Raw genomic sequence first — 22,646 nt, 5'->3', positions numbered from 1 at the left:
TTAGATCTTCTCATTGGATAGACCCTTTAAGTAGGATATAGTGTCCTTCCTCATCTCTTATTATAGTCTTTGGTTTAAAATCTAATTTGTCTGATATAAGGATTACCACCCCAGCTTTCTTTTGGTGTCCATTACCATGGTAAATGGTTTTCCAGCCCCTCACTTTCAATCTGGGGGTGTCTTTGGGTCTAAAAATGAATCTCTTGCAGACAGCATATTGATGGATCTTGGTTTTTTTTATCCAATCTGATACCCTGTGTCTTGTGATTGGGGCATTTAGCCCATTTACTTTCAGGGTAACTATTGAAAGATATGAATTTAGTGTCATTGTATTGCCTGTAAGGTGACTTTTACTGTATATTGTCTGTGTTCCTTTCTGGTCTGTGTTACTTTTAGGCTCTCTCTTTGCTTAGAAGACCCCTTCAATATTTCTTATAGGGCTGGTTTTGTGTTTGCAAATTCCTTTAGTTTTTGTTTGTCCTGGAAGCTTTTTATCTCTCCTTCTATTTTTAATGACAACCTGGAGCTGGATATAGTATTCTTGGCTGCATATTTTTCTCATTTAGTGCTCTGAATATATCATGCCAGTCCTTTCTGGCCTGCCAGGTCTCTGTGGATAGGTCTGTTTCAATCTAATGTTTCTACCATTGTAGGTTACATATCTCTTGTCCTGAGCTACTTTCAGGATTTTCTCTTTGTCTCTAAGACTCATAAGTTTTACTATAGATGTCAGGGTGTTGACCTATTTTTATTGACTTTGAGAGAGGTTTTCTCTGCCTCCTGGATTTTGATGCCTGTTTCCTTCCCCAAATTAGGGAAGTTCTCTGCTATAATTTGCTCCAATATACCTTCTGCCCCTCACTCTCTTTCTTCTTCTGGGATCCCAATTCTAATATTGTTTCGTCTTATGGTATCACTTATATCTCGAGTTCTGCCCTCGTGATCCAGTAGTTGTTTATCTCTCTTTTTCTCAGCTTCTTTATTTTCCATCATTTGGTCTTCTATGTGACTAATTCTCTCTGCTGCCTCAATTATCCTAGCAGTTAGAGCCTCCATTTTTGATTGCACCTCATTAATAGCCTTTTTGATTTCGACTTGGTTAGATTTTAGTTCTTTTATTTCTCCAGAAAGGGTTTCTCTAATATCTTCCATGCTTTTTTCAAGCCCAGCTAGTATCTTTATAATCATCATTCTGAACTCTAGTTCCGACATCTTACTAATGTCCGTATTGATTAGGTCCCTGGCAGTCGGTACTGCCTCTTGTTCTTTTTTTTGAGGTGACTTTTCCCGTCTTGTCATTTTGTTCAGAGGACAATAGATGAATAAGAGAACAAAATGCTAACAGGGTAACAATGACCCCAGAAAAATATACACTAAACAAATCAGAAGAGACCTGAAACTGGGGGAAAAGAAAGGGAAAGAAAGAAAAAAGAAAAAAAAAAAAAGAAAAAGAAAAAGGTAAAAACAAACAAACAAACAAAAAAAAAAACCAGAATATGATCAAATATGATCAGGCTGGTGTATAGATCAGTGCCACACACTAGATTTTGGGCATATTTTGGTCTGTTAGAAGAAAGTGCCTCCCAAATTTTTAAAGAAAGAAAAACTTATATATGTACAAAATAAGGGTAAATATGATGAAGGGATGGACTATGACTGTAAAGATGAAAATTATAAAAGATTTTATAAAAGGAATTGATAAGATAAGAAGTTGGTTAAAAAAAGAAAGAAGAGGATTTAAAAAAAAATAAAAGGGAGAGAATGTGATCAGGCAGGAGACTAGAACAAAGCCATACACTAGAGATTTCGGGTATATTTTGGTCTGTTAGAAGAAACTGTATCCCAAAATTTTAAAGCGAGAACAACTTATATATATATATATATATATATATATATATATATATACCAAAAATAAGGTTAACTACTATGAAGGGATAGAATATGACTCTAAAAATGAAAAATAAAAAAGATTTTTAAAAAGGGATTGATAAGATGTTGGTTGAAAAAGGGAAAAAGAAAAATTCAAAAAAAAAATGAAAAAGAAAGTTAAAAAAAAAAATTAACTTTGAAAGACTAAAGAATCATGGGGGAAAAGCCATGAATTCTATGTGCAGTAGTCCCCTAGCTCTGGAGTTCTACCGTTCTCATTGGTCGGTAAACTTGGTCTTGGCTGGCTGTTCTTGCTGATCTTCTGGGGGAGGTGCCTGTTGCAGTGGTTCCCAAATGTCTTTGCTGGAGTCGGAATTGCCCCGTCCTTGCCAGGTCCGGGCTAAGTAATCCACTCAGGTTTGCTCTTGGGAGCTTTTGTTCCCTGCAAGCTTTCCGTACAGCTTTGCAGGATGAGAGTGAACATGGAGGGCTCCCAATCTCCGTCCTGGAGGAGCCGAGAACTTGGGGCCCTGCTTCTCAGTGAGCCTCCAGAGAAAAGCAGTCAATCATTCCTGTCTCCCCGGTCTCTGGCTGCACTCCGTGCTCACCAGGCCTGTGACCCAGCGTTTCTATCTCTGGCACCTGATTCGGTGTGGAGTCTCCAAACCCAGCAGATCCCTGCGGTGCGCTCCCGTGCCGCTCCTCCCTGGGGAGGAAGGTGAGTCTCCCCGGATCTGCCACTTTTTGGGTCCCTGCTGGAGGAGCAGTGGCCCGACTGTGCCGCGGATCACGGTTTATGGCAACCCCGAGCTGAGAGCCCGCTCCTCGGCTCCGTCTCTGCAGCCGGCTTCCCCGCTCCGATATATGGGAGCTCTGCCGCACTCAGACACCCCTAGACTTTCTGTGACCCTGAGGGTCCTGAGACCACACTGTCCCACGAGGGTTCCACCCCCCGCTTAGCCACTGGATTGACGTCCCTCAGTGGAGCCGACTTCGAAAAGTTCCGATTTTGTGCTCCGCTGCTCTATCACTTGCCAGAAGCAGCCGACAGAGGCCTTCTCCCCTGCCGTCTAACCTCCCGAATATCGCCTCGGATTCACTTCTCCACACGTCCTACCTTCCAGAAAGTGGTCGCTTTTCTGTTCAGAGAGTTGCTGCTATTCTTTTCTTCCATCTCCTGTTGAGTTCGTAGGTGTTCAGAATGGTTTGATCCCTATCCAGCTGAATTCCTGGGACCAGACAAAATTTAGGTCTCCTACACCTCTGCCATCTTGCTCCAATCATCTACATTTCACATTTTTAAAGAAAAATGCAGATTATCTTTATGTACAAAAAGTATATAAAATAGGGGCACCTGGGTGGCTCAGCCATTTAGCGTCTGCCTTCGGCTCAGGTCATGATCCCAGGGTGGATCGAGTCCCGCATCGGGTTCCTTGCTCGGCAGGGAAGCCTGCTTCTCCCTCTCCCACTCCCCCTGCTTGTGTTCCCTCTCTCGCTGTCTCTCTCTCTCTCTCAAAAAATAAAATAAATAAAAATCTTTAAAAAAAAGTATATAAAATAAAATATATATTGAGATAGGCAATTTGGAAAACTGATCCAAAGTAAGAGGGATTAATTATGAAAGCCTTTTTGGAGGAAAGTAGGTGAGCAAGTGAAATGTGTGATGGTCTACATTATTGAGATTTGATGAAGTAAGAGTTCATCTTGGATGAATGCACAGAAGTGGATATGAATAAGTCACACATACACATATGGAGAATATTACATCAGTGGGACCTGGGAATCGTACTGGAAAGTTAGAGAAAAATAAGGATGTATGGAAAGGGATTCTCAAAAGATAAATGTTACCATTTGTCAAGTTTTCATGCTTCTAGATGCCTTAGAATTGTACAAGTGTTTGTTATTGGTAATGAACTGAAATACACAATAGCAAAACAAATATATGTTTATTTCTATTTGTCATAGCTTTAAGAATTAATTGTGTTATCTAGGTCATGTTGGGAATCCAAAGAGGAAAAATATTTCCATCCTTTAAGGAGCTTAAAATCTAAACAGGAGTAATGAATCTTAATATAAAAAATAAAGGAAGCGATGCTGACCATAGAAAGAAGCAAATTGGCGTAAAGATTTGGAGAAGGGGGATGTCACATATGGTGAGTTAAGCAGTGTGGCAGCGGTAGGGATGATTCACAGGGAAGGTGGTCTTTAAGCTGGATCTGGGTGGGCAGGTGGAATTTATTTACATGCATTGGCCACTGTCACTGCTTAAAATTGAATTTGGGTTTTAAATTTCAGCCACTTCAAATGAACTCACCTCAAACAGAAAGTGTATGTTTTTCTTAATTGAATTTATTTTTCCAAAACAAATAAAATTTCCTTATCTCTTTTCGGTTGGGAGTAAGCAAGAAAATAGAGTTTAGTTCAAAAACTATAATATAACCATAAAATTAGCATACTAATTATAAGTATTAAAAACTCACAAATGAGTAGATCTTTCTTCTCATAAACATTTTTAATGTTTTGTACAATTTGTCAGCCATATGTTTAGTTACATATAATATGGGCCCCCAAATATATTTTTATGTTGATACAGAGAAAGGAGGCATTTAATCTTGAAATTTGATTGTGGGGTTTTTTTCTTTGATACATTTAACAGATCATGAAGATAATGTCTCCCTATTTACACAAAAAGCAGAGGTCCAAGAATAGAACCAAGCCCCCTACATTGGATTTTGCTCTTTTCCAATGACACTCTTTCGTGCTAATAACAAACAATAAGTATGCAATGCAACTGCCTTACTTCACTCCAAAAGTCTTTGTTCTCCAGCAAGACTAAAACTCTGGTATCAAAAGAGTGTCAAGGATTTTTATTTTTTGTTTTATTGTTGTTTTGAATCTAGGTGTTCTCATACTTGGGACACCCAGTGCTGTTTTTACTTACTCCTGGATGACTATGTAGACTTTTGTGGGGGTTTTCTTTTGTTCTATTTGAATCACATGTCCTTTCACCCCTGTTTCCTTCCTTCCTTCATTCATTCAACAAACATTTATTAAGTGCCAATTAAGTATGAGACACTGTAGCTTAAGATAAATTAGAGGACTTACTTGCCTTTTAGTCTAGAGAACTACATCAGCGTGATTAATGCTTCCATATAGGTTTATCCTGAGTGCTACCATGGTGTTCAGAAGAGGTGCTTGGCAGAATGTTAGAGGTTGAAGAAGGCCTCCAGGAGGAGCAGGTGGTGTCAAAGTGTAAGCTGAAAGAAGATAAGGAGGAGCTCCTTGGTGAAGGTGCAGGGGCCTAAAGTGCACGGAATAGTGAAGCTTTGGGAAAGTAGCTCAGTAAGCCGACAGCAGTATAGGGAGCAAGAGGTGGGAGATGTAGGGCCTTCTGTGCCAGACTAAGAATTGTGGGTTATTTTGAGGGGAGGGGTAGCCATGGAAGGCTTCTGAGCAGGGAAATGACCTATTCACACTGTAGACTATTCTGGCTGTGATGTGACAATTAGAAGAGTAAGAAGGGAGGATTTATTAGGCAGCTGTGCAGAAATCAAAGTGCATGATGAGAGCGCAGGAACTGGGGTACTGGCAGTGGGGTAGGGAAAGGTAGATGGATTTGAATCGAAGCAAAAGGACTTGAAAAGTCATTAAATTATTTTGAGGCTGAAGGAAGTAAGAGTAGGAAGTAGCAAGAGAAAGGAAGAAATCAAAGAAGGCACTGAGGTTCTTCTGGCCTGTGCAACTGAGCAAGAAAACAAGGGAGAAATCAAAAATGTCATAAAAATTATTTTCAGGATATTCGCCTTCCAGATACATGAGTGGTGTGTGCATGACCAAGACTTTAATTTACATTTACTTTATCATCCACCATACAATTTCTGGGGCCACTTGGAGTTACATGTGTAATTAAAAGTTTGTGTCATATTTCATTTTTTAAAAGTATCATTTGCCAGAGCTCTTTGGCTTGCTTATTCTGATCATCAAAATAGTTTCCTTATGCAGAAGCATTCTTGCCAACTCACCTAACCACATGTTTGAAACATCATTTGTTAATAGGTTGGCTGGTATTTTATCTTCCTTAAAATTTGCCTTACATTAAAGGTTTTGCACGTTAAAGGTCAGAAAAGGTATTACTTTTCCTTTTTAGGCAGCAAAAGCCACGACAGGTCTAAAATCTGAAAATAAAATAAAGACTTAGTAATTATTTTACGTAACTAACACATACACCCAGTGAGTAGTTAACATAAAGATACTCAAAATCAGATCCTGGTTTTGGAACTTTATTTTGAGACAAATTCCCTAATTTTACTTCCTAATTCATCAATTTCAACTAAGTGCTCTCTTAAAAGAATAATCTTCCATGATCTGATATAGGTGATAGTATGTGAAGGACTGATGGCCTGCTTGTACAGATGAAATTGAGAATGCTATCCAACATTAAGATTATTCACTTTGAAAACAAAAAAAAATAAAATAAAAGAATTACTCTTGGGGTTTAGATGAAGAAATGTTTCACGAACAAAGCTAGCTCTAAAGGAACGTTGGCAACAGTGAATGTGAAAGGTATGAATGGTGGCAGGCCAAGACAGCAATTGAATATTACTTCCTTGATTCCAAACGTTTAATATTTTCATTTGCAATAAACAAGTAACACTGATCAAAATTTTTTCCTGGAATCATAGCAACAAAATATATTACAGGAAGTGTCACAAGAGAATGTCTCCTCTCTTAATAACTTCAAAGTAAATAGGAGATTTCAACACAAAGAACTTTATTCTACAGTGAGGTTATTGGCACTGTGAACTAAATGTTATTTTTTTGAACGTTCTGAGGTTTTAATTCCAGACTTTAAGCTAGGTTTAATACCCTTTGCAATGTATGTGTGTGTAGGTGTGCGTATGGGGGTGGTGATCTGCATATAAACATGCATATATGTACACAAAAAGAAATCTACATCTACCTCCATATCTTTGTACAATAAGGCAGGGTCGTAACAAGATTTTAAAAACAGATGCATGTTAAATATTTTTCATGACCACACTCTCTCTCTCTCTCTCTCTCTCTCTCACACACACACACACACACACACACACACACACATACTATTCCAGAGGCTAAAGGGGAAATATATGGAATATTTAAAGCAGATCTGGATTCAGGCCTTAAAGACCTCATGCTCTAATAGACGAAGAAGTGAAAATGTGAACAAGAAAATGGAAAGCAGATATAAGAATTATAGGAAGTCAAGAAAGAAAAAGGTTAACTTAAGCTCAAAAAATATCAGGAAAGTTTCATAAAGGATCACCATGTTATCTGGGCCTTGAATAATATGGTGAACTTGTGGAGAAGAGAAGGTAGACACTGAATGGAGAAGTGGCTACATAGCTACATAGATGCGCGTAACACCATGGAGCCGGGAACTTGACCGATAACGTCCAATCCTCAGGTCCTGAGGGCATGTGGCTGGTAAATACCATCCACAAGCCGCTGGATTCCAAAGACCAAGCTTTCTGCCACCCCTTCTTTGCACTTCCTCAAAAATACAGAACCAGGGATGCCCGGGTGGCTCAGTCATTTAAGCATCTGCCTTAGGCTCAGGTCATGATCCCAGGGCCCTGGGATTGAGTCCCGCACCGGGCTCCTTGCTCAGCGGAGAGCCTGCTTCTCCCTCTGCCTGCCGCTCCCCCCTGCTTGTGCGTGTGCGCTCTCTCTCTCTCTCACAAATAAATAAATAAAATATTTTAAAAATTAAAAAAAATACAGAACTTGTGGGACAAACAATGGGCACAGCAAAGATTCACTTTGATTGGAGGGCAAAGTGGTACAATATCCAGAGTGAAAAATAGGACTTTTCCTTTTCTGTTTCCTTGACTCTGATGAAGGCCAGAGCAGAGCGTGAAGGTAGAATAGTTCCAGAGGCATAAACTGCCCACTTCCTCCTACGTCCTGGGCGCTGCACTAAGGACCTCACGTGGGTTATCTCATTTAGTCTCTTAACACCTCCTTGTTGTCTCAGTTTTTCAGGTGGGAAACAAGAGGCTTTGGGAGAAAGAATAAGTCAATTCCCAAGGTCAAAGTGCTAGGAAATAGTGGGGCTGGGATTCAAACTCACAGTTAATGAGACTGCAGGCAAGAGCTTTAACTCTTAACCACCAAACTACAGCATAGTAGACAGCAGTTCTGTGATATGCATTGTGGGGGGGAGGGGGATATGACACACCCTTAATCCTCACAGTGTTAACCGGAAAGGTTATTGTATTGACATGTTTGAGTTTAGTAGAATTTGTTTACCTGATGATCAGATTCCTTGGTATGTGATATTTTCTTCATTTGGCCATGCATTAAAACATTTGTTTTTAAAGATTTTATTTATTTATTTGACAGAGAGAAACACAGCGAGAGAGGGAACACAAGCAGGGGGAGTGGCAGAGGGAGAAGCAGGCCTCCCGCAGAGCAGGGAGCCCGATGCAGGGCTCGATCCCAGGACCCTGGGATCATGACCTGAGCCGAAGGCAGACGCTTAATGACTGAGCCACCCAGGCGCCCGCATTAAAACATTTATTAGGCACTTGCTTTATGCCAAACATCCTGCTTGATACTAGAATTCAAAGCTAAGACTTAGCCCCTATCCTTAAGTAGCCCAACCTTTTGAAATTGAAGGCTGGTAAATCAATACAATGAGTCTATAAGCATTATTTTACTTCTAAAGTTATTTGTTATTTTGTGTTCAATTTCTTGAACTTTTTTTGAAAGAAACTTTCAATTTCCTGCTTTACTGAAAACACACAAAGAGTTTTATGTCATTAGGTTAAAAAGATTCAACATAAGCAAAAATCTGCTAGTTCGCTGAGCATTAGTTAATTAACAAGCATTATTAGTAGATGAATACATGTCCTTCCGCAATGTCAGCTGCACAGGTAGATTTACTGATGAAGCACGATCTTCAGGATTCCTCGACTTCATTGACACTAATAATAAACTCTCAAATCAATGATCATTTCTACTTGTAAGAGGGTTGAAGAGGGTCTTGAGGCAATAAAGTGATTAGAATGAGAATTATAAACCATCAACAACACAGCACCTACTACCCCAAGTAATCCCCAAGTGACCTTTATACAACACTTGAAACACTTGGCTGGTTAAACCCTTCAAACATATACTAATGAGATGGCATATAGATATTACTTCTACTTCCTCATATGGACCCTGATCAAGAAGATTTAAAAACAAATTTTGTTTGTTTTATTGTTTAATTTTAGTAACATTCATCAGTGGAAAGAGCTGCTGGTTGAAAAACAACATGTTTATGACTCTTGCTTTTCGGGGAAAATTATGTTTCAAAAATATAATACTTGGAGAAATCTTTGCCTTTGGGTTGGACTCCACTTAAAGCATTCATGGTAGATTCACTGCACTACCTCAGATGCCAACTTCTTAATGGAGTAATGCCATCAAAACTTGCAATATGAGCTTATTTAAATTTTATGTACAATTTTACTCACTTTTCTTCTCTTTTAATTTGAATTTTCACCATCTCACAGGCTTTTGACTTGATTGCCGTATAGCAATGAATGGATTGGGTATATTTTTGGCCCAAATCATCCATTCATTCTTTGTTTCAAGCAATATTTATTGACAGTCTAGGATGTGACAAATGATCTAGGTGCCAGGGAATAGCAGTGAACTAGACAGAAGGTCTCTACCTTCATGAAATGAGAGAGATCCAACAGGAGGTGACTTTTTAATACTGCTCTTATCAAAGTATGTTGTGGGGTTTAGTAAGCTATGCCAAAGCAGAATACAACTGTTAGCAAAATACACGCAATTTTCATTTTCACTTGTAGCTTATAAGACCTGCCAGCTATTTCTCCAAGATATTGGATTTTCCAGCTCTAGCTTGGAGTTGCCATTGATTGCCAGTAGAACTTACAGAAATCTCCTTCCCGAAGCCAAATGCATGTCTCAGAGCTGTCCGTATGGAGATGGTCAATACAATTTGACCAGTAATAGTTTTTTGATTGTCTGTGGGAACATCTGGATCTTTGACCTCACAAGTAGTTATACAACAAGCCCTTATCCCTGTGGAAAAGTGTTTGTTCCTTTGTGGCTCAGAGGCCCTGTGTTTGCATGTTAGGCTTGATGTTCTGGAAGTCATTTTCTCTAGCACTGGGGTTATTTAATTCCAAGGACTGGTTTGAATTTCTTTTAAAACTATAAGTGTATAAGATTACATTTAATTGTTGGTTTATGTACAGGAGCATTACTGTACTGAGCTGCAAGGAGCACATTATAAGTACTCCTTTGTCCTGTATAAATATTCATTCAGTTACAGGCTGGATGAAGTCCCGTAATCTCTGAATCATGATGTCTGTACGATGATTTGGAGGTATTGCTGATACTATCTATGAAGCTTTCGCTGTCTATAAGGTCATATAAAGTAGCTTGGAAATTACAGTGTAAATCAAGAAAACCGATGTCTAAAGTTTGGACGCTTCAACCAGATGGCTGGAGTTTAGCAATTGTGAGTACATATTATTGGCAACACACAGGTCAGACAAAAAGGTGTTTGTTCCAAGTGCTCACAGTGTTGGCCTTCCAGGGGCAGCAGAGGGACAGGCTGCATGTTATGTCAGCCTAAGGGCGGGAACACGGAGTCCTGTTCTGGTTCGATTTTCACTCTGAAGGTGATAGTGGAATAAAAGAATGATTTTCTTGGAGTACAGCATGCTTTCCCAGTAGTGTCTAGGAGGAAATTCCATCTCAAGTGTTGGGAAGGACTTTGGTTCCAGGACCCTAGTTCCACCATCTTTTGGGATCCATGGACTTGACTGCTAATCACCCCTTCACTGTGTTCTCAGTCTTCGCCCTATGCATGACTTGAAAGGTCCTGCTCTTTATAATATATTCGTGCTAGACTTGGAAATTTGACAAGCTGCATTCTTATTTCCATGATCTACCCTTTGCAAAGGCCATATGGATTACACTAAACCTAAAGAAATCTGATTGTGAACACCTTGTGTGTGTGGTAATTCTGGAGAGTCAGAAAAAGTGAACAGTTGTGGTGTTCCTTAACTTTGTCGATTGCCAAAACTATGAATGTTAGGGATAATGAAGATAGTGTCATTAAACACTCAAGTTTAAGATGGTGCCTTACCTAGCAGAACTCTTTTCCCACATAAACATACTGCCAAGTATGGTGAGGAGCGACATCAGTCAGCAAACGTGGCTGCTGTAAGGTATTCCCATTACAAAAGCTTTCTAAACACTTTTGGGATTTCTCTACTGCCTTGAACAGATGGCCTGTGACCTGCAGTGACTTCGTTCAGATCCATGGCCTACAGAACCCAGGCTCATGTCCAATCACTAAATGGAGTCCCACAGGGCCATGTGTGATCTGGTCCCTGCCAACTTCCCCAGCCTCGTGTCTCACTCGCCGATTCTGATTATCTGAGCCCCATCCCCTTCTAGCCATTCCTAATTTCCTTCATTTACTCAATCACCTTTAGGTTTTTGCACCCACAGTTTATTACCCAGAATAAACACCCTTCTAGTTTATCCGGTGTCTTCAACTCCCACTGAGGACTTGTTCAATATTAGTTTCTCTCTTCCTTATCCAATCAGAATACATTATTCAGGAACTCTTCCACACCCATCAAGATGTGGCCCCCGTATCCGAGCACCTACGAGAAACCTCTTTCTCAAACCCATGTGGGTTCCTCCCCTTCCTCAATGCCAAGGACAAGGGTGCATCAGAAACAGTCAGTCTCCAGGCACCAAATGGTCTATAGGAACCTCCTAGAGTTAACATGTCCACTATACAAAAAGTCTGCTTGATCCTCTTTAATTAGGACTTTAAACACACAAGAATTATCTGAGAATAATGTAATCAAAATAGAGATAGTTCCACTGAATTTAATGAATAAATTCAGCATAGACACCTAAATACAGATAATTACCTCTACTGCATTGGAAAGCCCTCAGTGAAGGCTTGATGAATGAATATTTTGAATGAAATATTCAACAAAAGTGAGACTTTAGACCTTGAAGTCCTTTCCTTACAGCAACTAGAGATAATTGTCTAGGAAGAATTAGTCCAGTTTTCAATCTGCTCTTTGCCCTCTGATTTCCCATTCATTCATTAAACAAATATTTGTTGGCCACCCCATCTAACAGGTAGTGCAGGTCTGTCCCTTTATGTGTGTTTCAGGTGCCTTGAGGCTACCCAGGGCAATGGCTCAATGTCCAAATTAAGGAGGTAACGTGGAGTAGCACTGGATGGCAGTTGGAAAAGCCATGGTTTTCAAGACTTCTCTGCTCACGAATAATTGTATATTCTTGAAAGTCATAATTTATTGGGTACTTACTCTCACCAGGCACTATTGTAGGTGCTTTACATATATTAATGCTCATGTGATCCTCATGATGAACCCATGGTGTAGGTAGTAGTGATATCTTCATTTGACATATGAAGAAAATGAGGCAAAGAAGTACTGAGTAACTTGCCTAGCGTCATGCATCTGGTAAATGTTGGAGTCTTGATCTGAACTCAAGAGCTCATACTCTGATCATCGTAAGACCTTGAAATGGAAAGTCACCTAACTCCACTGGCCTTGTTTGTTTGCTACATCTAGAAAGTGACTGCTTGGCCACAGTGGTCTCTCAGATCCCTCCAAGATTAGCAGTGCATGTTTCTGGTACTGGAGCTGCCCTGCCCAAGCCACAGAACCATGCAGAGTCCCTCTTCCTTTCCCTGCCTTTTTTCAGATGTGCATCTCACATGAGACTTTTTTCCTCTCCCATCTAATGCTTTCTCAAAGCCTGTTACTCTGCCCAGCCTGGGCTTACCACCTCAATCCTGCCCTGCCAACCTCTGTTCTCAAGATGACTCTGGCTTTGCAGGTTACCCTCTGAGGGACCAGTGCTCTCCATCATGGGAGGAGCAAAATTTTTCTGCTCACAAAATCCCATGACTTACGCAGTAGAACTGTGTTTTGTATCTTGGATGCAGCCCCACCAAATGGCCCTCTCCACCTTCCACCTCTTTCCTTCCACAAAACGACGTACACACCAGGCCCCATTACAGGTTTCAGAGTACACAAGATGCCTTCATACATATTACATTAATTATTTCAGTAAAGGGGTGAGCATTGTTACTCCTTCTCCTCTATAAAGAGGTTGAGAAAGATAAGTAGTATGTCCCAGATCACACAGCTAGGGAGGGATAAATTTGGGATTTGAATCCAGATACTCTAACTTCTTTCCACTATGAACAGCAATCTCTTCTCTTTCTGTACAGCTTGCTGCTTTCTCTGACACAGAGTATCTGTGGACTTCATCTTTAAAAATTCACTGTGTAAAAGTGAAATATTTATGCTTTCACAGAAGTGCCTTTCTGAAAAATAGCTGTAGCTACTTATCAACACCTAGGGCTCCGAGAAGAAAAATAAAAGATGAAATTGTGTTGCAAAATTCTGACATAATTTTTGCTGTCTTTATCAGGGTTTGTGTCTGATATAGGGGAATTCTCAGAACCCAAACCAAAATTATTCCCAAACTGCCTTGGACCCACATGTCCACTTAGTTGCTATAAATGGGTGCATTAGAGAGATACCCTCGTTACATTCCCCATGCCATCAGCATTCACAAGTACAGATTCTGCTAAAATTGTTCTTGACCAGAAGCTCTAGCCATTGCTTTGCACGATGAAAAATGTGATATTCAATGTGCATTTCAATATGTACAATGGAAGTCAAGAATAAAAGTGCATGGAGAAAGTCTGCAAATACTGGAGAACACAACATAACACATGTCAACTCTGAATCTGTGCATCATCTGACCCCAGGATTTCCTTAAGGGGGTCCAACCAGACATTAGACATACAACCTTTCTAGTGCCCTCTACTGTCCATGGCTGAAATGATAGAAAACACAGTTCTGCATTCTGGATGTTTGCTTAATAACAACAACAACAAAAAATTACTCTTGGGCTGAAACCAGGTTTTTCAAGTTTTGGTTCATAATAAGTAGTTTTTAAACATTTAAAAATAGGGGTGTGTAATAAAATGCTGAGAGACTCTCTGGAGACTGCTGCTGCTGACACTTCTCTAATAGAAAGCATACGCCATTGAGCTAACATTTTGTTCTTTGACTGAAGGAGAAAACAAAGCTGTTAAAAGCTTGGTAGGCTCATTTTCCAATAGCAATAGCATTAATATCTTTCAAGTCACTCCTAACCATAGCTAATTAGAGGCTTATGAGGGATGGCCCTGCCTGAAGGGTCACCTCAGGTTATGTAGCCCACAGATTTGTTGTTGACTGCTGGCAACAATGGATTTGTTAAGAGTTTCTGCTCAGCTCGAGGTGATTAGCTTTTTTTCCTTTTGCTGGTGTGTCTCGTATTTTGACTGGCTGAAGTTGGATTGGACAATGAGGCCCCAATTCAAAGACAGTGCCAGGTTGTTGCTGGAGATCTGCACTGACAGATTGTTGAAAACTTATTAGTCTGACGTTTTAACAGCCTGCAATGGGATGGAAATCTGCTTTTTCACTGGAAAAACTTAGAAAGGAAAACATGAGCTTGAGCTGAAATCAGCCCCAGTTCCAAATCTGCCATCCTCTGGCACCAGAGAGCCAAGGGCTGCCACAGTGTTTAGAGATTAAGGCCTGGCTATGCCACCCACACAGTAGATGGGACTTGGGCCACTGTAAAGTAGGAGCCCTTGGAAAAGCACCCTCTGGGAGCAGGGGAAATTGTGAGGTGCTCAACACTAGATGCTAATGGCTTCAGCAGTAGCAAGAGTCGGCCTCACATGAGGTTCCAACTGAGTGGTTAGGGACTGTTCATTTGGCTGTAGTCATTCTGTGTAATAATTCAAGAAAAAAGAATAAGGAACACCACAGGCTTGGTACTCTCTTGGAAATAGAAAGGGACAAAAGAAAGATTGCAGTCAATACGATTGGTGAGAGATATCTGGGACCACCATATTGTAATTACCTGTTACAACGCTGAAAGAATTTATTAAGCATCCTGGCTCTTCAAAAGCCAACCGAGCCTCTCTAATCAAGCCCAGAATTTTTTTAATCCCTGTTGACCCGTACTTACCTCCTGTCTGGCCTGTGACTACCACTTTGATTAAGCCCTCTATCCTGACCCACTACAGCTTTGCTCTCCTCATGGGCAGCTACTGGAAGGGTCCCAACTGGGTGTCAGGACTTTGCACAGGCAGCTGCCTCTGTCATCTCCTTTGCCAGCCAACTCCTTCCTATCAGACCTGTGGTTATCTCTTTTTGGAACTGTTCTATGTTAGCCCCAGGCAGCACTAGGGGCCCACCACTGAGGGTGCCCATGGTCTCCTCCTATGTTCTGACTTCAGACTGAGGTATAAACTTCTTGAGGACATTTGGTGTTCGTAAGACTCATTTGATTTTGCATTCACATTGATGTCTTTTTGAATGTTCATTCATTCATTCATTCACTCACTCATTCGATGGACAATGGAGTTCCAAGCTTCCACTCCCTTGTTAGACTTTGGGGGTTCAGGTTCTTAACAGAAGCTATCGTTTTATGATCTACAGTCCTAAATTATTTTCTCTCCAGGCCTATCTTCTGAGGTCTGGTTTTGATTAGTAACATTCTGTTTATTGTTGGGGGAAAATGTGAGATGGGAAGTGACCCAGATATTATGAAATGTCTTCTCAATGTCGGGTTTCCCCCTTCGTCACCCCATGCAGCTCCCCATCGTGTGGCTGCATCTAATGGCAACACTTACTTGTGTGTATACATAAGAGTCCAGAAAAAAATTCTTTTCATCTTACCCCAGATAATCTCAAATTTCAAGTATATCCCACAGAATTGCAGTAAAGAAATATTCATTCATTCATTTAATTAACATCAGGAGTGCCCATCATGCACTAGTCAACATGCTAGACACTTAGAGGTTCAGAGGTGAACAAATAAAACAGATGCATCAGCATACAGGCATTTGTCTTGATTACTGAAAGCCTCACTGGAGAAATTCTTGGATGGCAAACTTGCAGAATCACCCACTCAGAGATGGGGTGAGGTTGGGGTAAAGGCAGCCTGTGCTGAGGCCTTGCCTACTCCAGGTTGGCTCTGTTGCTCCTGACACAGATGAGATGTGCTTTATTTTCCACCAAAAAGCAACCACAGTTAGCCCTTCTTCAGCTTAGGAAACTCATGGTGCCAGAGGATGGCAGATTGGAACTGGGACTGATTTCAGCTCAAGCTCATGGGTATCAAAAGGCAGTCATGCCAACAGCTTTCTAATCTTTGGATCATTGCCATCGTGGTGTGCTCTTGAAGTTAACAATTCCAGCAATGCCTCTTGCTTCTCCAATAAGGAACACCACAGGCTTGGTACTCTCTTGGAAATAGAAAGGGACAAAAGAAAGATTGGTACTCTCTTGGAAATAGAAAGGGACAAAAGAAAGATTGCAGTCTTGTGGCCCACCATCCGTTCCCCTCATGAGCCAATTCTGCATTTTTGAGACTCCTTTCTAGATACCCAGCCTATAGCCCACCATCCGTTCCCCTCATGAGCCAATTCTGCATTTTTGAGACTCCTTTCTAGATACCCAGCCTATAGCCTTCTCCTCCAATGAGTTTATAAGCACCTAATTTCACATATTAAATGCCTTTCTACTTAAAAAAATAGCTATAATATGGGAAGAAAATAATCAAAGAAGCACAGCCTTTTAATTATTTGCTGATAGCATTTAACATTACCTACTTGCAGGAAACAGTTATTGCCTCAGCTGGCAGTAAGACAAACCACCCTAAGCAATGAGGATTTCTGTTTTGGGTTTTGTTTGCTAATGTTTCTCCCATCCAAAGATATTAAGACACCTGCCCTACAAAGATTAATTGCTGGAGGCCTGCTGAGAGACTAATATATTGAAGCGATAAGAAATATTCAGAAAAATAAAAAAAGTATGAAGTCTTATTTGAAGCAGGAAAAATACTAACTGATTTAAGAATGCTAGAAGTGCTGCCAGTTGAATAATGCATGAACTTTTCACTATCTTTAATGTTTTTTAATTTCTTTTTTTCAAGCGTTTTTTATTTCTTTTGAGTATAATAGTTGCTGTTATTAATATTTAAATATTTTCATTTCAGCTATAAACTTCCCTTAAGAAAAAGAGGTTTGCTGAATACTTTAGTGTGATTTGTAAAAATTACACCTAATATCAATTTTTCATAACTAATTTTATTATGAAAGTAATGAAAAAATATAGTTCATTTAAGGGAAATATATTTTTTGCACATTTTGCAGAAACATGATTTAACTAATAGAAATTAAATATTTTTAATTAAAAATACTAAGATGTAGTATTATATATATCATATAGATCATCCATCTTTTTCTTCCTTACTAAAAGGCGAATTTTATATTTAATATAGAAAATTTGTAATATATAGGAATTAGCAACAAAATTGTGAAATATTCTGACTTCTTAAATTAGAAATGTTCATTTTTTAATCCTCATAATATGAGAATTAAAATATAATTTAATGAATAAGTTAGATTTACTAATTTGTATTTGTATTTGTATTACAATCTCATCTGCAGTAATTTAAATTAGTACATTCTTGTTCACAATGAATTAAAACTAAACATAATGAAAATAAGACGTAGACAAGATTGCCTTTTTTACAAGTGAGAAAGCAAGTTTGATGAAAACTAAACAAATTGTCCACAGTAGTATAGTTGGTAAGTGAAGGCAGCAACAGGATTTGAACTTAGATCAATGTAGTGCAAAGCCTGTGCTCTGATAGGCTGAAACTCAGGCAAACAACGAGTGGCTAATGAGTGAGGGGAGGGGATGTAAATCGTTGTAAATAGTCTCCTAGACCAAGGCAGTGAGGAGACCAACAATAGCCAATATTTAAGAATCTGTGTATACTAGTCAAACATCAGGAAAGCTGTCAGCTTTCATTCTCTCACTCACAGGAGGGGCGTACTCTGTAGTGAGTGGAACTCTCTTGGCCTCAATTTTCTACTGTCTTAAAAGAGTATAATGAAAGGATTAGATGGTAGATGTATAGCACTTGGAACAATGCTTGCTTAGCCCAGAGTATGGGCTAAATCAGTGTCCGCTAGTCCACAAATCTTTTTTAAGGGCCTGGTAAGTATAAGGCATCAGGATTTTTTTTTTTTTAAAGGATTTTATTTATTTATTTGAGAGAGAGAGAGAGAGCGTGCACAGAGGGAGAGGGAGAGGGAGAAACAGACCCCCCACTGAACAAGGAGCCAAGACCTTGAGATCATGACCTGAGCCAAAGGCAGACACTTAACCGACTGAGCCACCTAGGTGCCCCAAGGCATCAAGATTACAATAAGGAGGCACATTAGGAGCACTAACAATGAAAGTGCTTTGATTCTTCGTGTCCTTGAGGGCAATAAACATTGCACACAAGAGTTCACGTGCAGATACCCTCTGTGCTGCAAAAGAACATATGCCAGGAGGATTTCTGTTGCTAGCAGGGCTCCAGACCCTTGGATGGAGATTTCGATATTTATGCCTTATTATTTGGGGTAGTGTTGGCTGGAAGAGATGGACAGAACAAGGAGAGTTGGTATTAGTATATCAGGCACAAAAACGAAACAAAGATGGAGATCCTGTGGAGAGATGGGGTCTTGAGAAGTAGGCAGAAGCCTGGCGATCAGAACCAGGTCAAAGTCAGGATCATGCAGCATCAGGGAGCTTAGATGGGAAGTCCCAGCATGCATGACCAGATAGAGCCATGAGGAGACAGCTGCAGCACCTGAGAACTCAATAGGGCATGAGATCTTCCCCCCATGGAAGATCCTGCAGTTTTCTGAGACTCGGACCCTGTGGCTTAGCCCAATTAATCTCTTAAACTGGGTCATCGCCCTAGGTTGCACAGCAAGCATGAGCCTGGCAGCCAAGGCCCTGTAAACACTGGCATCAATGAGAAAAAGCACTGGGAAGAATCTGGTTTCTTTCAAGTCCTGAGAACAATCAGATTCCCTTCTGGGCATTGCTTTAAAATCTGTTACCATCATTAGGTAACTTTACAAAGCAGAGCAATTAAAGAACTAGCTAGAGGTGCCTCAGCCACTTCCCAGATGGCCAGGGAGATGAAGACAAGGAAGAGGACTGTCTTCGTGGTCATCTGAAGAGCCAGCATGCCTGCCCCTGCTGCTCAGTCACTAGCTTGTGTGGTCAGTGAGCCCAGGCAGGCCATCACTGTTAAGGAATGCATGTTTCAGGAGTTACAGAAACTTGTTCTGGATTTATGTCTAGGAAAGAGAGCAAGACCCCCATGGCACCACCCCACACCCACACCCACACCCATCTGCCTCTGTAGGGGCATCTATAAGGTTGCCCTTGGGTTTGGATAGCCGTGGGAAGTCATGCAACCTCCACCAACCATCTGCTTCCAGCGCCTGTAATGAAAGAATGAAAGCTCTCCTACCCCAGCACACGAGTGGGCTTTGCCATTAACCAAGGATGAAGGAACACTCCAGAGTTGTTTCCTTATAGGACCTAGAATATGGATTGATAGAGTTGCTTAGCACTTTGGTTTTTGCCAAGAAGTTGAGAACATTTTAGAAACCTCTGATCTTTCCTTTAAAAATAATTATTAAATCTTTCAGGTCATAAAAATACCACTTTAAAAAGCAGGTAACGCGGAAATGGATCCTAGCAATTGGAATGGGTTTAACCTTTGCCAAAACACAGACAAAACAGGAACAGACAGTTGCATCAGACTCCACGGGTTGTTAATCCTCACATTTGCTCTCCGATCTGACTTCGTGGCATATATCAGCATCCCGACGTTACTTCCAAAGAAATGAAGCATGAAGAGATTAAATAGCATGATAAATATCACATGATATTTAGGTCAGCCAAGTAGCCAGGAAAACAAACCTTATGATACAGACTCTCCGTCTAATATTCACTGCCCACTTGCAACCTTCAGACACAACCAACCTCCCTGCTCTGAACTCCATTCTCTTGCTTCACCAGAGCAGCTTGCTTCCTTTTCGTGGCCCTGAGCCAAATGTCCATCTTTCTGTGCATGATGTAGGTCACCCCAGAAAATGGACTAGTTTGAACGTATGTGATCAAGTTGCCCTTTCCCCTCTCAACCTGCCCTCCTTTGTACGACAGGATTTCATAATTATGAGTGATGACATATATCCTCTGTGTATCGTCTGCTTACCCTGAATTTGATTTCATTATTCATTGCCTGTTTTTATGCTTTTTCTGTAAATTAATATATCTACAAACAATATGTACTATTTTTAGATATCTTCAACTTCATATAAAATGGAGACCATTTTTATATGGTTTATACGGTTTGAAAATTTTATGTATTTGCATGATTTGAACGCTATATATTTCACATGATTGGAACATTATCATTATATAATTATATATATATATAATTTATATATATATATAATTGATTATTATATATTCACATGTACATGTTATGCATATATAATTTATGTTTTTAAGGTATGCATAACCCTAATTCATTTATTTTAACTACTATGTAGTATTTCAATATATGAATAATATATTTATCTGTTTTGTAGCTGGACGTTAAAGTTGTTTAAGTAAATTTCTCCAGTCATCAGTCTAGAAGATGACTTGCTATGTCATAGGATATGCACATTTCAACTTTACTAGATTTTGTGAATTTTTCTCCAAAGTGGTTCTCTAATTTTATATTCCAACCCCTAGTGTGTGAGAGTACCCTTTTCCATACATTTTTGATAACAATTGTTCTTACCAGACTCCTAAGTTTTGCCACACATAGGAATTCAAAATAGATCTCATTTTATCTTTAATTTGCTGGTTCTTGGTTATTAGTGTGGTTGAATTTATTCTCTGTGTTTATTGACCATTCAGATCCCCCCTTCCATGCATTGCTTGTTCCTTTATCCATTTTTCTATTGGATTATTTGCTATTTTCTTATCGATTTTGGAGGGTTTATTTATATATATTCAGGTACTAACCATTTGTCAGTCATATACATACATGTAGTCCATTCTTAATACTTGATTGTTATCTCCAGAGTTTACCTTGCACAAAACTTTTAACAAGCAAGTTAAAACTAAGATATAGATAAGAAAGTTGCTATTTTCATGAGTCTGTGAGTTCAGGAAGAGCATTACTAGGGCCACTTTTTCATCATTTCCTTATTTGTTTCCTTCAGGTTCAGAGAGTTCAGTATAGGCCACCTAGTTTTGTGCTTACAGTATCTGCGTTTGACTGCAGAGTGGGTAGTGTAGAATAATTTCAGTCTGAATAAGGACCAATTTTGAGAGTGATTAACCTCAGATTATTAGATCTAAAGATTGCATATCTTCCACTGAAATAGAAAACATCAGACACCGAATGCATCTCTGGCCACAACTCCTCAGAAGAGCACACAAAATCAGCCTCAGGCAGAGTCACAAGGCATGAAGGAACAACCTATCCCAACTTACCTCCCGAATATTTTACTACCAGGAAAATCTCTGCTCCTGACACAAATCCATCGACTCAACTAACCAAGCAAAATATGAAAAGTAGAATGAAGTTATGGTGATGTCCGGTTGCAAAGACACATTGCCTTGGGAACACTGATATAAAATCTTAAAATAATTATGGCTTTCTTTCTCTTTCAGAGGTGTGGAGAAATCTTGTTTGAAAACCCTGATCAGAATGTCAAATGTGTTTGCATGCTAGGTAAGAAGGCTTCTCATTTTCGATATATTAAGTATGTTAATGTCACGTGGACTTCCTGTTGTTCCGTCGCCTACTGACAGTCTCTTGTTGCATATTACAGAGGCTTTTAGGCTTTTTATAGGTGTATAGATCGGGATAATACATTTATATGTGGAACACTTGATGATAAAAAGGTTTTGATTTTATTAACTGTTAGTAAGTCAGGAACAATCCTTCTGAGTCTGGCAGAATTATTCTTGGATCATCAGCATAACATAGAATTGGGTGCTTTGTAGTGAAGCAAATGTGATGAAAAAGTAAGAATCACACTGTAATTCCTAAAGTAGAAATGATAAGTTAAGTAAGTAAACTATTAAGAATTTACATCACAGCACAAAGGTCTTACAGTGCCTGGGAGAAATATACATATGAACTAATTTAAAGTTAGCACAACAATTACTCACATTGCCTCTGTAACAAAATTGCAACATTGTAATGAAAAATCATTTGTTCTTGTGGGGTGATCTATCATCAATGCCTTTCACAAACTCTTTAATATATAATATTCTGGTAAGAAATGAAGTTGATATGATTTTCCTCATTTTATAGATTAGAAAACTAGTACAGAGAATATAAGTAATGCACTTCACCTCAAAGTAAGAAATTGTCCAAATCATGACATGAACATTTTTAAACTGTTAAGTTTAAGTATAGTATTTAAACTTATTTAAATCACTAAGCTATGTCTGATAAGCTTTGGTTAATTATTAAAATAAAATAAAACAATAGCTTGGATAAATAAAAATAATCCTTAAATTTGACTTTCACCAAAATTTTACTCTTGTCCTTTCCAATCTTGAGCAATACTCGTTAGCAAAGAACAAAAGGATTTGTTCTAACTCCTTCCATTTTCTCTGGCTAACTCATATGTTGGCAGCCTAGGTTATTGGTGAGATGACTCTAAAGCAGCCAGCAAGATAGAGGCATGGAAGGTCTTGATAATGTGTAATCCAAGATAATCGGGTAATACTAACCAAAGATTGCTCATGGCTTGAAAAACAACCAAAAAC

The 22,646-nt window shown here is 39.5% G+C and overlaps 1 protein-coding gene across 2 annotated transcripts in view; it reads left to right on the top strand.

Annotated features, from left to right (window-relative positions):
* PDE7B (phosphodiesterase 7B) overlaps nt 1–22,646 on the top strand; it is a 314,573-nt gene that overhangs the window by 85,380 nt on the left and 206,547 nt on the right. Inside the window, exon 2 of one of the 2 annotated variants that reach the window (XM_036097470.2) lies at nt 21,537–21,597. In XM_036097470.2, coding sequence (XP_035953363.1) covers nt 21,537–21,597 — 61 coding nt within the window. Of the gene's footprint in view, nt 1–21,515; nt 21,598–22,646 lie in introns of those variants that run through there. The other variant, XM_036097471.2, reaches the window with a different exon arrangement.

Source organism: Halichoerus grypus, chromosome 9 (assembly GCF_964656455.1).
Source record: "Halichoerus grypus chromosome 9, mHalGry1.hap1.1, whole genome shotgun sequence".
NCBI lineage: Eukaryota > Metazoa > Chordata > Mammalia > Carnivora > Phocidae > Halichoerus > Halichoerus grypus.
Note: the sequence above shows the minus strand (reverse complement) of the source record. Positions and strands in the feature narration are given on the sequence as shown.